This window comes from Penicillium alfredii (genome assembly GCF_028826965.1).
Source record: "Penicillium alfredii strain IBT 34128 chromosome Unknown utg000010l_segment0_segment0, whole genome shotgun sequence".
NCBI lineage: Eukaryota > Fungi > Ascomycota > Eurotiomycetes > Eurotiales > Aspergillaceae > Penicillium > Penicillium alfredii.
This window is the reverse complement of record NW_026622707.1, coordinates 1,577,524-1,592,350: the sequence shown is the minus strand read 5'-3', so window position 1 is coordinate 1,592,350 and position 14,827 is coordinate 1,577,524. Positions and strand designations below refer to the sequence as shown.

At 52.1% G+C, this 14,827-nt stretch overlaps 6 protein-coding genes across 6 annotated transcripts; 3 read left to right on the top strand and 3 right to left on the bottom strand.

Moving 5' to 3' along the window:
• Window positions 1–671: 671 nt before the first annotated feature.
• NUU61_008154 (SLM1 family PH domain-containing protein) lies at window positions 672–3,288 on the bottom strand (the record flags this gene model as incomplete). The annotated part of the gene is made up of 4 exons (XM_056658679.1): window positions 672–1,764; window positions 1,815–2,152; window positions 2,207–2,694; window positions 2,760–3,288. The coding sequence occupies 4 exons, from the start codon at window positions 3,286–3,288 to the stop codon at window positions 672–674; spliced, it is 2,448 nt and encodes an 815-aa protein (XP_056508972.1).
• Window positions 3,289–4,618: 1,330 nt separating this feature from the next.
• On the bottom strand, window positions 4,619–5,409 carry NUU61_008153 (Mitochondrial inner membrane translocase subunit Tim17/Tim22/Tim23/peroxisomal protein PMP24; the record flags this gene model as incomplete). Its single annotated transcript, XM_056658678.1, has 4 exons — window positions 4,619–4,713; window positions 4,786–4,980; window positions 5,046–5,165; window positions 5,226–5,409. 4 exons carry the CDS (start codon window positions 5,407–5,409, stop codon window positions 4,619–4,621), a joined length of 594 nt encoding a protein of 197 aa, XP_056508971.1.
• A 489-nt stretch (window positions 5,410–5,898) lies between these two features.
• Window positions 5,899–10,402, top strand: NUU61_008152 (ubiquitin-specific protease UBP2; the record flags this gene model as incomplete). The annotated part of the gene is made up of 11 exons (XM_056658677.1): window positions 5,899–5,920; window positions 5,990–6,732; window positions 6,787–6,994; window positions 7,048–7,551; window positions 7,613–7,701; window positions 7,767–8,304; window positions 8,360–9,011; window positions 9,071–9,491; window positions 9,552–9,717; window positions 9,772–10,212; window positions 10,323–10,402. The coding sequence occupies 11 exons, from the start codon at window positions 5,899–5,901 to the stop codon at window positions 10,400–10,402; spliced, it is 3,864 nt and encodes a 1,287-aa protein (XP_056508970.1).
• Window positions 10,403–11,201: 799 nt separating this feature from the next.
• Window positions 11,202–11,441, top strand: NUU61_008151 (uncharacterized protein; the record flags this gene model as incomplete). Its single annotated transcript, XM_056658676.1, has 1 exon — window positions 11,202–11,441. One exon carries the CDS (start codon window positions 11,202–11,204, stop codon window positions 11,439–11,441), a length of 240 nt encoding a protein of 79 aa, XP_056508969.1.
• Window positions 11,442–12,131: 690 nt separating this feature from the next.
• On the top strand, window positions 12,132–13,829 carry NUU61_008150 (3-oxoacid CoA-transferase; the record flags this gene model as incomplete). The annotated part of the gene is made up of 3 exons (XM_056658675.1): window positions 12,132–12,194; window positions 12,269–13,448; window positions 13,516–13,829. 3 exons carry the CDS (start codon window positions 12,132–12,134, stop codon window positions 13,827–13,829), a joined length of 1,557 nt encoding a protein of 518 aa, XP_056508968.1.
• A 343-nt stretch (window positions 13,830–14,172) lies between these two features.
• Window positions 14,173–14,608, bottom strand: NUU61_008149 (ubiquinol-cytochrome c reductase complex assembly factor 2; the record flags this gene model as incomplete). The annotated part of the gene is made up of 2 exons (XM_056658674.1): window positions 14,173–14,541; window positions 14,594–14,608. 2 exons carry the CDS (start codon window positions 14,606–14,608, stop codon window positions 14,173–14,175), a joined length of 384 nt encoding a protein of 127 aa, XP_056508967.1.
• Window positions 14,609–14,827: the final 219 nt, after the last annotated feature.

The window sequence follows — 14,827 nt, the reverse complement described above, 5'->3', positions numbered from 1 at the left end:
GTCAGGAGAAAAGAAAGAAGAGATGGAAAGGCGGAGAGAAGCAAGAAACATGAGGGTTTTGGACATCGCCTTGACAGCTCACGGGATTCAAGGGGCCCCCACCGCCCCGGGCATTCTGTAGTCTTTGGCGTGACCTCCGTTAATACTTCACTATCAGGATATCCTAGATGTCTATGGGTACTTGGTACCGAATTGCCCTGTACACCCCTGCAGGAGTGTATTTCAGTTACTCGATCAAATGCCACGCCCCCTATACATCTTGAAGGGAAAAAAAGGATTGTTAGAGTGCATTGGCATTTCAGATCACACCTCTAGAAGGGAATCTTGGGAGAAAAATCAAGTAAAACAAAAAAAAAAAAAATAAAGAGAAATAAAAAGAAGAAACAAATAAAAAAAGAGATCGGAACAATCACATAGAAACGAAAGAGCAGGTGGTCAACACCCCTGGGAATCAAAGAATAAAGCAAAAAAAAAACAAACTTGTTGCGCCACATCTGAAATGAACGCCTGCGGCATGATTCTTGCCGAGAAAAAGAAAAAAAAAATGCCTGAGAGGCGCAGACCAGAACGAGAGGACCAAAACGCCTAAAAGCAAGCTAGGACGGATTGTAGCAGGCAAACAAGTGTTACATGTATAAACACAAAACGAATCAAAGGGCAGAGGGACTCGGTCATGCGGCCACATTGGTGGGTGGGAAGCGGCCGGGGATCTTCATGTCAAGGGCAACAATACTGTCGGTCTTGGGCCGTGTCAGATCAGGTCCGGTTTTGGCATTGCCGGATTTCTCCACGATGCCACCAGCCGGTAGACCATCGGGTTCGCCCGAACCGACAACCTCGGGGATGGTGGATTTCGGGTTATCCTCCACAGAGGTAGCCATGGTGTTGTTCGTATACTCTGTGCCATTTGTGTTGGTGGGTACGGTTGATACACTTTCGCGACGAGCCACCTGGCCCGGAGGAGCCGAATGGTCACGGCGATCCACCACGCCGACGCCCAGCATGGAGGCATGATCTCCATCGGATCGAATCTCTCGATCCTCGGTACGATTCACCGGTTCTGGCTGGCTCTGCTGCTTGGTAACAATGGCGGTAGGTCCGATCCAGTCACCGTAGTAGCTGTCGTGTCGACTCACGCGGGACCGAGATGGATCTTCCTGGCCCGTCTGGGAGGGGCGGTGATCTGTGTTGACCAACCGCGAATCATCCAGAGCACTATCTCCATCTGGGATAGAACCCGCAGCGACCAGCATATCTCTGCCGACGGAGCTATCACCGCTGGATGGGGACAAGGGTGCCTGGAGGTGCCGATCAATCTGAACATCGCTGGGGAAAGCGCCGCCGGGTTGACGAGTGGCCGACGTGGGCCGATCTTGAGCCAAGACGACCGATTCAGCGGAGTACGGAGTGCGGTCGGCCTCGTCGTCCTCCATGACTTCACTGTTCGTGGACATGCCACTCACGCTGCGGACGTGCCGCCGGACAAAGGCATTGCGCGCCTCGCCCGTCTTATTGATCAGGCTTTCGATATCCTCATACCACGACATCATGGTGTCGTGTGACTCGGCGCGGAACACCCATGAGTGACCCCGATGCATGGCCCCGGTCTGACGCCCCTTGAGCATAAACTTGTGGGAGCTCGAGTCCGGCTGCGAGTGCGAGCCGAGCTTCTGCTCGGGCAGGTACAACGACATGACAGGAGTTTGCCATGCCACGCGGTCGGCTGACTTGAATTCATGCAGATGTGTCGGCGACAAAACGTACCTAGAATTCTGTCAGATAAAAGTCACCACCCGAACAAACGGGTAACTTACCAGCCAGGAGTATAGCTCTTCAGATACTTGCTCTTGCGCTCCAGCATTCCAGCTCTCACTTCGGCAGCAGCCGGGTGATCTTTGCCGGGGTAGGTGATGTTCTCCACATTCCGGAGTGGGATCCGGGGGTCGACCAATTCGTCGGTGTTGGCTACAAACGAGTTCCACTCGTGGTCCTGGGGCATGGAAATGGGACCCACCCGGAGTTTCTCGATGGTGTCATAGGCCTCGTCGGCCTCGCGCCGGAGAATGCTGGCGTAGGCGTTGTAGGCTTTCTGGATTTCGCTTACTACGATCGACTCTAATTCACGGCCCGAGTTCTCCAAGTTCAAGAATGCCTGTCCATGTGTCGTTAGCGTGGCGATCAAGGTGGGGAAATCGGGGTAACAAACCCGATGCAAGTAGTTCTCCTCTTCGATCTGCTTCTCAACCTGCCGTTCGACGTTGAGGCGCATGATGAACGGATCACCTTTGCCCGACGTCGCAGAGGGATCGGTGTCGACCAGGCCCAGGGCTTCGTGCAAGTTGCGGACTGACTTGCGGGTACCATCGATCTCCTTCTCGACCGAGTTCTTAAAATCTCCCGAGAGACTCTTGATTTCCTTGGTCTTCTTTTGCAGATCGCTCCGAAGTCCCGTCAATTGGCTGATGACTTCAATCTCCACCTCGACCGCCTTGTTGGCTTCCGTATACCCTTGTCGGTGGAAGTCTCGGAGAATCTCCGTCGCATCGGCCAGACCGCCAGATTGGAGGAAACCCGGTGGAATCGATTGGTTGTTGACGACATTGGACGCCGATAGGAATAGCTTCGACCGGGTTTCATAGGATTTCTGAACTTCCTTGAAGAAAACGATCAGGTCCTTCAGAACCTTCCTCCAGGCTGGGCAAATGTTAGTGAAGGATCGACAGAGGGGAGGGGAGGGGGAAGAAACGGGAACAACATACCTTGAAACCGAAAAGCGAGCACCTCGGTCGGGTTGCCGTTGGTGGGGATCGGGACCGCGAAAGCGCTATTGACGTCTTCGGTTCCGTCGGGATTGTATTTCTCGCGGTCGCCCAAGCTGAGACTTCTCACACTGCCGGCGCGAAGACTTCGGCGACTCCCATTACGTCGCAGGCTCCCCTTTTTACTCAAGGAGGCTTTCTTCCGCAGGGTCCCCGAGCGGGATGGGGTGGGCGATCGGACTCGGGACATTTGCGAGGTTGACCGCTGCACGGCGGGGCCATCGAGGACCACCGAGCTGCGGTGACTGGCCGTGTCAAAGTCCTCTTTGAATCGGGGGTTCTGGGCAACCTGAGGCTGGTCGAGGGCGCCGTGGCTGTAGTGGAGAGCCGAGGGGCTTCCTGCGTAGGAGCTGGGTCGGGACGAGGAGCGGGGTCCATAACCGCGACTCAACACCCCGGGGTCATTGGGGTGTGGCATCATGTATGCATCCTGCACGGGTGTCTGTGGCCGCGCGGCCATAGCCATCATAGCGAGAACGTGGGTGTGGGATGGGCCCTGCAGCGACCCGTTTCGGAGAGAAAAAGAAGAATCGCGAAATAAATTGGGAGTAGGGGAGAAGGAACAAGGGAAAAAGGGTAATGATAAGCCGAAGTGGCGCAAGAGATGGTTACCAGGCGAACGGGGGGAAATGGATCTGGACCTGATTTGCGGGGAGGTTGGACTCGTCGAAACCGGGTTGAAGAAGGGTCGAATGGAGGATCAGCCTTGCCCCACAGACTATGGAAATAAAAAGGAGACGGTCCCCGAGAATATGAGAGGAAGAGAAAAAGGAGAGAAATAGCGGGGGACCAGCAATGAAAAGGGGGCCGAAATTGAAGCCAAAGCCCCAAAATGTAGAGATGACGTCTACGAAAGAGAAAGAGAAGGGGGGGGGAGAGAGAGAGAGGGTCGACTGCGAGTGATGACGAGAACCGGGAGCGCCGGGAACTATGCAAAAGTTAAGATGGTTGACGTAGAGGACTCGGAAGTGCGGGCCGTATGCATGCCACTTATTTTGATTGTGATTTTGATTTCATGTCGAGTTCGATATTTCTCTTTCTCTTTCTATATCGATTTAATTTAAGAGAAAAAGAGGATTTCAATCTGGTTGCCTGTTCAGGGTGTGGCGGTGATCCACGCGATTTGTGGCTCAGCCTGAAAAAGGGGGCATTCGATAGATGTTCTATACTTCCATGCTGCTTCCCTTACATTTTAGAGATTACACCTTACACAAAAATCTCCGGATCGGAGAAACAAATGATTCATGTGAGGGGTTTCTCTCGTTTTTGGTCCTTCTGCCACCTGGACTTGGACACAATTCCGAGAATTCCCTGGTTGTGCCAACCCCTCAGTGACATGCTTGGTTGAGTCGATGGTTGGAAGTAACCGTGGATATTATTTCTAGTATGCGGATATGGTGTCCCTAGGGAGACTTTCTATGTGAATTTTCAGCAAAAGGTGACCTTGGGCACAGTTCTGTTGCCCCATGGACATTGGATATATCCGCGCTATCATTGGACGTTGAGCACCCTTGATATACATCCAAAATACTTCCATGTTCTTCATTGGATACTCCGGTCGGATATTGCTTCTGCTGTGACAATCACTTACTGGCGAACAGCACAAACCCTACTAGATTTCTTGGGAATATTGACCAAGACCTCATCAATGACACTACAAAGTCACTTTTAGACAGAAGAAAACCTCATCGGATTGATGTGTCCGGTATGCTAGATAGGCAACGTGATATCGAGGGGGGGGTAATTTACACAAAATAGTGACTGCGAAGGGGGCAAGGGGAAAACAAAGAAATGTAAGTTTATGATGCAGGCACAGGCGATGTAGGAACCTCGACACCATAAGCTTCCTTGATGCGCTCCCGGCGGCGTTCTTCATAGTTCTGGCCGAAGAGCCCTAGTAAAATCAAAGTTAGTATAATGGAAATATGACAGTCTCAGACAGGCAATTTTAATCCATCACACATACCGCGGCCTTCACCCAATTCAGCCAGGGTCTGCTCGGCGGGGCTCTGGTACGCCTTCCGCAGCTGCTGTCGACGCTCAAACTCATCCACCGACGTGTCTTTCTTGTATCCAAAGAGTGATCCACCCGTGTACTCAAAGGCAGTCATGGCAGTCGACAGCGCAACCCCGTAACCCAGCAAGGCGGGGAATGTGCGGACTATACACCCGGGTTAGTTTTCATGCACCCAGCACACCCAATCCTCACTCAATCTTGAGACTGACCTCGGAGACCAAGAATGGTACCAGAGAAGAAGCCACCCAGAGCAACGTTCCAGTGATCCTCCTGCTCTCGTAGGTTGGCCGAAGCGGTCTTGACGAATTCATAGGTACCACCCATGGCCGCTGGCAATATTTAATCAGCATCGTCCCTCTTTGAGTGATAGATTCCAACAATGTCCATACCGAAGATACCGATGGTTCCCCCGCTGCGCATGAACACGCCCAGTGGTCCGACATTCCGCTTGACGAGCGTGTTCTGCACAGCTGATGCAAAAAGACCAGCCCCACCAGTGAGGGTAGTGGCCTTCAATGCTGCCGAAATAGCATCCTTGGGGTGGTAGCTGTGATCTTCAGCGTGGTGCGCCATGGTGTGGAATGGTAGGGATGGGCTTGCGGACGGGGATGTTGTCGAGGTCGGATTTTGGTGGGTTCTGCTTGAACACACCGCCTTCGCCACCGCCCATCACTGAACATGAGAGAGCTATGGGATTCTACTTCTTCTGGAACACGGACTATGCTAGCAAAATTTCTCTTTTCATTCGATTTTCTAGCCTTGAATTCATTCTAAACACCTTCATTGTTTTGTTTGCTCTCTTGCTATATCTCCATTTTGTGCAGTTGCAGATCCTCCATCCCAAGCTTGTCGCCTGGTGCCAAGCGCGGTGGACTCCCCGCTGTTTCTCCGCTGTGATTCCATCACCTTGGAGCTCCTCCCGCTTGGATGCGCTGAGGCAGTTTGATCCTTTGTGTGACCCTATGGGTATTCAATACCCAGGAAAGCTCTAGGCTCACCAAAGACAAAAAAAGGACAGCACCGAAATCATTCCTGGTCTGTGAGGTCAGAACAGCTGAATTCATGGCGCTTCCACAGAAAGCTGGTAATTAATCTAGTGGAACCCCTCTTGGTCCTCTAATATACTAACATATTGATGTGCTGGATTCTCTAGGCAAGACTACACCTCGTTTGGTTGAGGATGTCTATCTGTATGACCCCGCGCAAGTTCCAGGCACAGGTCGCAACTTGCTCTCCCAAGTCCCTCCAGTGTACTCAGAACACCACAACGGCTCATTCGACTTTATATCACCAGCAGCATGTCGGCACAACTATGTCACCAAGGCAAACCAAACCAACATAGCCCCGGAGGCCCTTCGGAAGCGGCCCGGGGCATCGTCCAAAGTGTCGGCCATGTGCTCAAAGTGCCGTTGTCACCTCCAGGTGGTGGTCAATTATCCGTCCCGTCCAAACCCCTCGAGTCACATCCATCACCTGGTCTATAAGTCAGGGAGACAGAAGGGAGGTGCTTCCACTGTGGAGATGACGGGGAAAGGGCAGGTTGCAGAGACGTTCCACTATCGATGCTCCCACCTTTCTTGCGCGGCCATGGTGTCCCTCCGAGTCCTGTCGCCAGTCCTCAGTCCTCAATTTGTGCATCTTTTAACTGACCCGGACTCGTTGCGTAAGCGAGCTGATGAGGCATTTGCGACTCATCCGGAACGACTGGAAGGAATGGCTCCTCCTCTGCCAATCAACGTTATGGACAACTTGCGTATGTACATCAGCAATGCTCTACATGATAGCCAACCCGGCAGGAGCATTCCTTCGACCAACAAGAGGTTCATGGTCTCTTTCGGTGTCGAGGGAGCCCCTTGTAAAGAGCTACTGGAGTTTCTAGATTTTACTTACTTCGAGGTTTGTTACACTTCTGTATTCCTATCACAGATTTTGCTAACTCCAACATCCCAGAACGAGGGCGTCTGGCGACCCCCACAAGTGAATTCCACCACCGAGAAGCCCTACCAAGACACCAGCATCATTTTCCTTGATGATGTTGTCCATGAACTGCTTGCTTTGATACACAGTCAGCCCGCATCGGAAAAGAGAGTCTCTCGGGTCGCCCCGCTTCCTTCTCTGGCGTTGAACGATATCTTGTTTGCCTTGGATGCATCGGAATGTTCGTATACCTCGATGACTTGTCCTTGATGAGATGGCTAATTGGAGCCTTAGACCCGAAATCCCCTCGCGCACAAGAGTTCGAAATGCCATCTGCTCCGTTAGTTCATCCCTCACCCCCGTCTGCCAGTTTTCACTCTAATGTTCGCTTGCCATGGAAAAGGTTTTACGAAGACCTCGGGGTAGTGGAAAATATGTCTTCCGCGACAATTGTGGAAGCGTACAATCAACAAGTGTCGGTGGACCCTGCAAGGGCACCATTTTACTTGAAATGTCTCAAGTCAATAGGCACACTCCGGGGTGGCCAAGACTGGGATATAATCGATCAAGCTGTTCAGGTGGCCTACTCCGAAGGAAAATATACGGACGATGATGTGGTCGAAGCCTACAAATATTTCGGGCTTTGGCACGATGACCCCAATCTCACCGATGACAGCATCATCGGCAAGTTCTATGCGTTCTTGAGCTCCACCAACCAGGAAACGGAGGCACGCCAACAGTTGTGGCGGATAGGCCACAGTAGACGAAGTGAGCGCATCATATTTGCCTCGGAAGAACGTGAGTCAATGCAGTAGTAATTGCGCTTATGGCTTGAATTGTTGCTGAGACCAGGTAACAGGTGTATCGACTGTTGAGCAAGCCCAAGTCTTCCTGGGTGTGGACGATCAAACCCCAGACGACTTTATCACCACGATGTACACAGCAAAGGTATGCGCTTTGAGCCTGAAATTAGTCCACAGCTTGTTGACCCAAGTGCTCGGCCGGCTACCCAGATCAACGATAGTCCCTCAAGCAAGGATCTGGCAACCCGTGCGGTCAAACTCATCGCCGACGCGAGAAACTCAGTTGGATTAAATCATTTCATCAACACCGGGGAAACAGTCGCTAGTGAGATGGACATTGGTGATGCCTATCGCTTACTTCAGATCCCGGACCGAACTGCGGACGAAGAGGCAATCATGGCGGCATACACAATCTGTGTCGATGACAATCCAGAGAAGACCGAAGACTACAATCGTGCTTTGAACATCATCGCGAAGGAGATGAACAGCCCAATGCTCAGGAACATGGCAGGAATCACGACTGAGCCAGAACAGAATCTGGCAGATTGGCCCGTTGGCCTGCAGAATATCGGGAATACGTGCTATCTCAACAGTCTTCTCCAGTTCTACTTTTCCGTGCAGCCTTTCCGATCAATGGTCTTGGACTATGAGAATTTCCAGCTGGATTTGGATGACCAAGAGACGTTAGAAAAGAAACAAGTGGGATCGCGCAAGGTGGTGAAGAAAGAGGTCGAGCGGTCCCAACGATGTGAGTTTCATTATCGGAATCTGACTCATATTTCTTTGAAGCTAACATATCAAAGTCCTTGGAGAGCTGCGTGTTCTATTTCAAGACATGATCACTTCGCCCCAATCTGCGGTCACACCTGGTCAAGAACTCGCTCGGTTAACCCTAATAAGTCCAGAGAATGAGACAGCCATCCGCCGCAGATCGACCATCTCGGCTGGTCGATCACAAAGTCTTGGTGACATCGGTGGGGCACCTATTTTGGGACCCCTCGGGCCGCCGCAGCCCATCCTCGAGGATCAGCCAACCCAGTCTCTGGCTGCCGATATCGGCGATTCAGGCCCTGGTAAAGATCCCATGGCCAGCGATGTGGACAGTGAAGCCACATTGGTGTCTGAGGGCAATAGGAATGACAACTCGGCACCAACTGAAAGCAAGGAAAACATCCCGCCGCCGGAAGACGCAGCCGAGTCTGAGTCCAAGCCGGACCCGAAAATAAACACCAACGATAGTATCCCCCCAAGGCCTGAACTGCCCAGTCGGCCGCCTCCAGTGCCTCCTCGTCCGTCCACAAAAATCGACAGACAGAAACAATTGATCGAAGAAGTAGAGATCGGTGCTCAGCAGGATGTGACCGAAGTTATCAACAATGTTTTGTTTCAGAGCCAATGCGCCATCAAGCCTCGAGGATTCTCCCAGGACGGTGAACAGCTCGATCAGATCAAAGAGTATTTATCACCAATCCAGAGTTTGATTTCCGCATGCTAATTTGGGTTTATTTTTCCAGCTTGTTCTACGGCCGTACTCGGTCTTATATCTCCACCGAGGGAGGGACACGATCGAAAGAAGAGTGGTGGTGCGATATCAAGGTTGACGTCGCCAGCGGGTCGCGAGACATCTACTCTGCCATCGATGGGGCATTTGATGTCCAGAGGATCAGCGTTGGGAACTCCACCGCGGAGCAGTATGGTTCCATTAGCCAACTTCCTCCAGTTCTTCAGGTCCAGGTGCAGCGCGTCCAGTTCGATGCGGTGAAGAAGAGCTCTTTCAAATCGACGGATCATCTAGAGCTGCTCGAGACGATCTACATGGATCGATACATGGACACTTCGAAGCCGGAGATTGTGGACCGACGGCGACAATGCTGGGAATGGAAGAAATCCCTCAAATCACTGGAAGATCGCCGCCTCGAACTGCTTCGCAAAGATGTATGGGAATCAGCTGTCGAATGATCCATGTTGTATTCATGTGGGCTGATCTTTCCATAGGATAATGACGGAGTTGATATGTCGACTTTGTTCAGAACCACCCAGGATGCACTCCAAGACCTTGCGGACATTGAGGGTGGTCCTGGGTATGATGCCATGGACTTCGACTCGCAATTGTTTGAGGACCTTGATCAGCTTTCGGAGATTGCGACGAGCGAGCTCCACTGTAAGAAACCTTCATGAATGTTGCTGCATACACAGCCTAATTTGACCGTGACAGCCGTCGAGCAAGAGATCAAGAACACCCAGACCATGATCTCCAGCCAGTTTGCCGACTACCGAAACCTCCCCTACCGACTCTACGCCGTGTTCGTGCACCATGGATCTGTCTCCTTTGGCCACTACTACATCTACATCTATGATTTTCGCAAGGATCTGTGGCGCAAGTACAACGACGAGTACGTGACCGAGGTGCAAAACGTGGATGAGATTTTCAAGGAAGACGGAACCCGCAACCCACCCACGCCCTATTTCCTTGTCTATGTCCACGACCAGCTGAAAGACCGACTGGCCAACCCGGTTTGCCGTGATATTATCGATCCCATGTCCGGGTTCCAAGTCACCGAAACCCCGATTGCCATGCAGGGTGTCCATGCCATGAAACCCTCCGAAGACATGGACGTGGACCCCCCCCCATACCACGAAGCCAGTGGCGCCCCAGGTACGATAGATATTTATCTTGACGACAGCCTTGACAGCCTTGACTCTCTGAGCAACCAAGAGGCACACCCAAACTGGCACTCACATTCCGCTGACGACTCATACTGGTAGATTCGACGGTCGATTCTGCCCTGGCAAACCCCTTGAAGCGCAAGAGTGAAGATGCTGGTCGCCCTGTTCTAGAGAATTGAGAGTGAGAGGCATGCCGTGATGTATGATTGCATTATTTTCTCCATGTTTCCCCCTATTGTCATTCCCCCCGCACTACACATATCATGTCTGATATATCTGCATGAGTTGAGCGTCATGTTTGTGTCTTTCCCTTTTTTTTTTTTTTTTTTTAATCCAGCATGCACATAGCAAGATACCATGTGAAAGATCATGTTGGATTTGCACTGTTCGAATGAAGACAAATACATCATATTAGAGGTTCAACTCTGTGTATTTAGTGGTATATTGTGGAAGAATTATTGTTGATCCCTGGATAGACTAGTGAGAGATGGTCAAAGACAGCCTTGACAGCTAGCCCTGGGAACATCTATGGATACCTACGTTTGCCTTCTTTCTTCTCTTAGATATTCTGTCTACTGCTACATCTCCCTCCCCCTATTTTCTGCTTTCTGCTTTCTGCCCCTATTCCTTTTCTTCTTCTTCACCATCTCCATCCTCTTATTCACTCTACCCCATCTCATCCAGCCTTCACCATGGATAATCTGCTAGCCCATTCGCCGGAGGAGATCATCATCCTAGTCATTGATTTCCTGGAGGACATCACTGTGTCCACGACCATTGAGCAACTTAAGAAGTTGCGACTGTCCCATCCTCGACTTGCTCACTCTTCTCAAATCCAGTAGAAGCTCTTCAGTTCAGTCGTCAAGGCATCCCCTGAGCAAAATGCCTTGCTCCAAACCACTAACCTCGACAAAATGAGTCCGCTCGTCAAGCGAGTTGTTTTCAACCCGGTGAAATACAACTGGGGGATTGGAATCAATGTCTGACTGTGGCGTTCGGTGGCGGGTGGACGAGGATGAAGAGGATGAAGAGTTGGATTGGGAGTTCGATGATAAGGATTCATATGAAGGACTCTTTATGCCCTGGAACGAGGAATCCAGTGTCTATGAGTCCGATTACGGGGATTTCGATGATGAGGAGTCCAATATCGAGGGGTCGGATATCGACGACTCTGACGACGAGGAAGGGTCCGTAGATGACGAGTCAGATAAAGAGTAGATATGATGTTAATGCATATTCGAACACCATCAGTATCATAAAGAACTAGATGTAAGACGATTGTTGAAATCTGGCGTTATGGAGTGCTGCTACTAGGTCAAAAGCAATATCAACCCCAATAGCAAATAGCTCGCCCCAGCGATAATTCATCCATCAATTTGATGCCTTCACAGCAACCAAGACTCATCCCCTAGGCGCCATTATCCATCAAGTCTATATAGTCCTGGTGAACTGGCGATGTCCTCACGAGCTGAGTCAGCCCCAGCGGCCCGCGGATCGGAATCGGATCGGCTCTGGGATCGGCTGCTGGAGAGAGACTGCAAGTACCTACCCCCAGTCCCAGTCCCTGATGTCCTTCAAATTCCTCAAGGGGAGAGAGCCTCCAAGAACAAATTTTTGGCTCTTGCTCGATATTTGATCTTCAATTTTCTGTCCAGCTCGAGTCCGGTGTGAAGCAGCGTAGTGCCCACCGGAAATACACATAGCCGGGGGACCAAGCTGCGGGGCATTTCCCGGGGAAATCCATCCTTCGGGACTGGTTCCGCCCTTGTTGCCGCCCGGGGCTATAAGAGGTGGTGACTGCCGGCCATTTCCTCTGGGATTTTTTTTTAGCTTATACTTGTGCTGGTGCTGTCTGCTGCCCTCCTCGAATCTTTTTAATTCCTTCGTGCCACTCCCTCTTCAGCAACCATGCCGTCTCAAGTGGCAACATGCTTGCGCGTTGCGCGACAGTTCTCTGCGGACCCAGCCAAGGTGAGCAAAACGATCTACCATCCTGAATTAGAGCGAAGGAAACCCCAATTTCTAACACTGTTTCAACTCGGCAGCACCAACGCTTCCTTGCTCGTGCATTCTCCAGCAGCGTCCGCCGAAGTGAAATCAACAAGGTGTTCCCGTCCGCGGAGGTGGCCGTCAAGGACATGAAGTCGAACAGCACCCTGCTGGCCGGTGGATTCGGGCTCTCGGGCGTGCCGGACACGCTGATCAACGCAGTGCGGGATAACCCGTCGATCACAGGTCTGACAGTAGCAAGCAATAACGCCGGCGTGGACGGATCCGGGCTGGGCCTACTCCTGCAGTCGAAACAGATCAAGAAGATGATTGCCAGCTACGTGGGCGAGAACAAGACCTTCGAGCGCATGTACTTGACGGGCGAGATCGAGCTTGAGTTGACGCCGCAGGGCACACTGGCAGAGCGCTGCCGGTCGGGTGGCGCAGGCGTCCCCGCTTTCTACACGCCAGCAGCATTTGGCACGGTGGTGCAGACGGGTGACCTGCCGCTGCGACACAACAGTGATGGCACGGTGGCGCTATACAGCCAGCCGCGCGACACGAAGGTGTTTGACGGCAAGAGCTACGTGATGGAGGAGGCGATCAAGGGCGACTACGCCTTCGTCAAGGCCTGGAAGGCCGACAAGCTGGGCAACTGCCAGTTCCGGTATGCCGCGGCCAACTTCAACGGTGCCATGGGCCGCAACGCCAAGATGACCATCGTGGAGGCTGAGCATATCGTCGAGCCCGGCGAGATTGATCCCGCCGCTATTCACCTGCCTGGCATTTATGTCAAGCGCGTCATCCAGAGCACCGCCGACAAGAAGATCGAGAAGTACACTTTTGCCAAGGAGGAGGGTGCTGACACCTCTGCTCTGGGCAAGGGTGACACGGCCAGCAAGCGTGAGCGCATCGTCCGCCGCGCTGCCAAGGAGTTCAAGAACGGCATGTATGCCAACCTCGGTATTGGCATGCCCATGCTCGCGCCCAACTTCGTCGATCCCTCTGTCGAGGTGACTTTGCAGTCTGAGAACGGCATCCTCGGCCTGGGCCCCTACCCCAAGAAGGGTAATGAGGACCCGGATCTCATCAACGCGGGCAAGGAGACCGTCACGCTCAATCCTGGCGCCGCGTGCTTCGGTAGTGATGAGTCATTTGGCATGATTCGCTCCGGCCGTATCGACCTGACCATCCTGGGCGCCATGCAGGTCAGTGCCAAGGGTGATTTGGCTAACTGTATGTTTCTCCCGTTGTTTCTTTTTTTGGGTTCCAAAAACAATATCATTAACACGTTTTCTCTCAGGGATGCTCCCCGGCAAGATCAAGGGCTTTGGCGGTGCCATGGACCTTGTCTCAAACCCGTCCGCCACCAAGGTCGTCGTCACTATGGAACACACCGACAAGAAGGGCAACCCCAAGATCGTCAAGCAGTGCGAGTTCCCCCTGACCGGCCCGGCTTGCGTCAGCCGCATCATCACCGACCTCTGTGTGTTTGATGTCGATTTCACGGATGGCTTGACCTTGATTGAGGTTGCTGACGGTGTCACCGTCGAGGAGGTCAAGGCCAAGACCGAGGCGCCTTTCAAGGTCGCCGATGACCTGAAGCCTATGCTGTAATGCGAAGAATCGCATTCGAAAATTTGGTTTACAGTTCCGTCCTGTTGAAGCGTGCATTTGGGCTTTTCTTTGGGTGTTCTCCTGTATATACAATTTGGTGGAGTTCGGCTGTAAAGGTCAGATTTCTCATGCAAGTTATTGATGTCTTCGCCGAGTAATCTCGAGATATGTTTTCTTTTCCGCTTCTAATACACTCGAGTAGTAATCATACAGCAGTAAGAAAGAAGAAAGGTATATATCAGTACAAGTAAAACCATGCAATAACCGGTCCTCAAAAAAAGCAAATGCCCCCGGTGGAATTAAAGCCATTAGATCATGGATAGATCTACATCCCCAAGAATCATCACGTCAACCGAAGCAACCCGCCCAGCCGCTTCTTTAGCCGCCCAAGCCAATCCCGGTTCGGCGCCTCTTCGAACTCGCGAATCACATTGTCGTAGTGGTCTGGGTTACTTGCTGGCCGTCGCAGCTGCGGCAACAACGGATACCGGCGCGCAAAGCGGTTGTCCAGCAGTGATGACAGCGCTGTTAGCGAGGATTCGGAGATCTCGGGGACGGGTTGGGAAGAGGGTGTCTGGGCATTGGAGGAGGACTGTGGGAGACGGGATTGGAGGTAAGATTGGACGGAGACTGAGGCCGGGCGGACGGGGTCGGATGGCCAGTGGTTGATGAGGTGGGTGAGGCGAGACTGGAGGCCTCGAGGGTTGAGGGACTGGTATTGTTAGACGGTCTATCCTAGTTTGAATGAAGTATGCCGCACTCACCGGTGGCTTGGACATGGTGGACTGGCGATATAAAAAAAAAGGTGAGTTTCATCGGAAGTTCGCAGGCAAAAAGACCCGGGTTTCTGCCTGAGACATCAGGCGTCAAGACCCCATTCCTTGTTGCCTCTGGCTGGCCCGGCTTCTTCCATCCCTACACTCTCCCTCCCGATCTCCTTGGGTTATCATTCTTTGCATTCTAGCCTAAATTTCCTGTTTCCTTTGTCTATTCTTGTT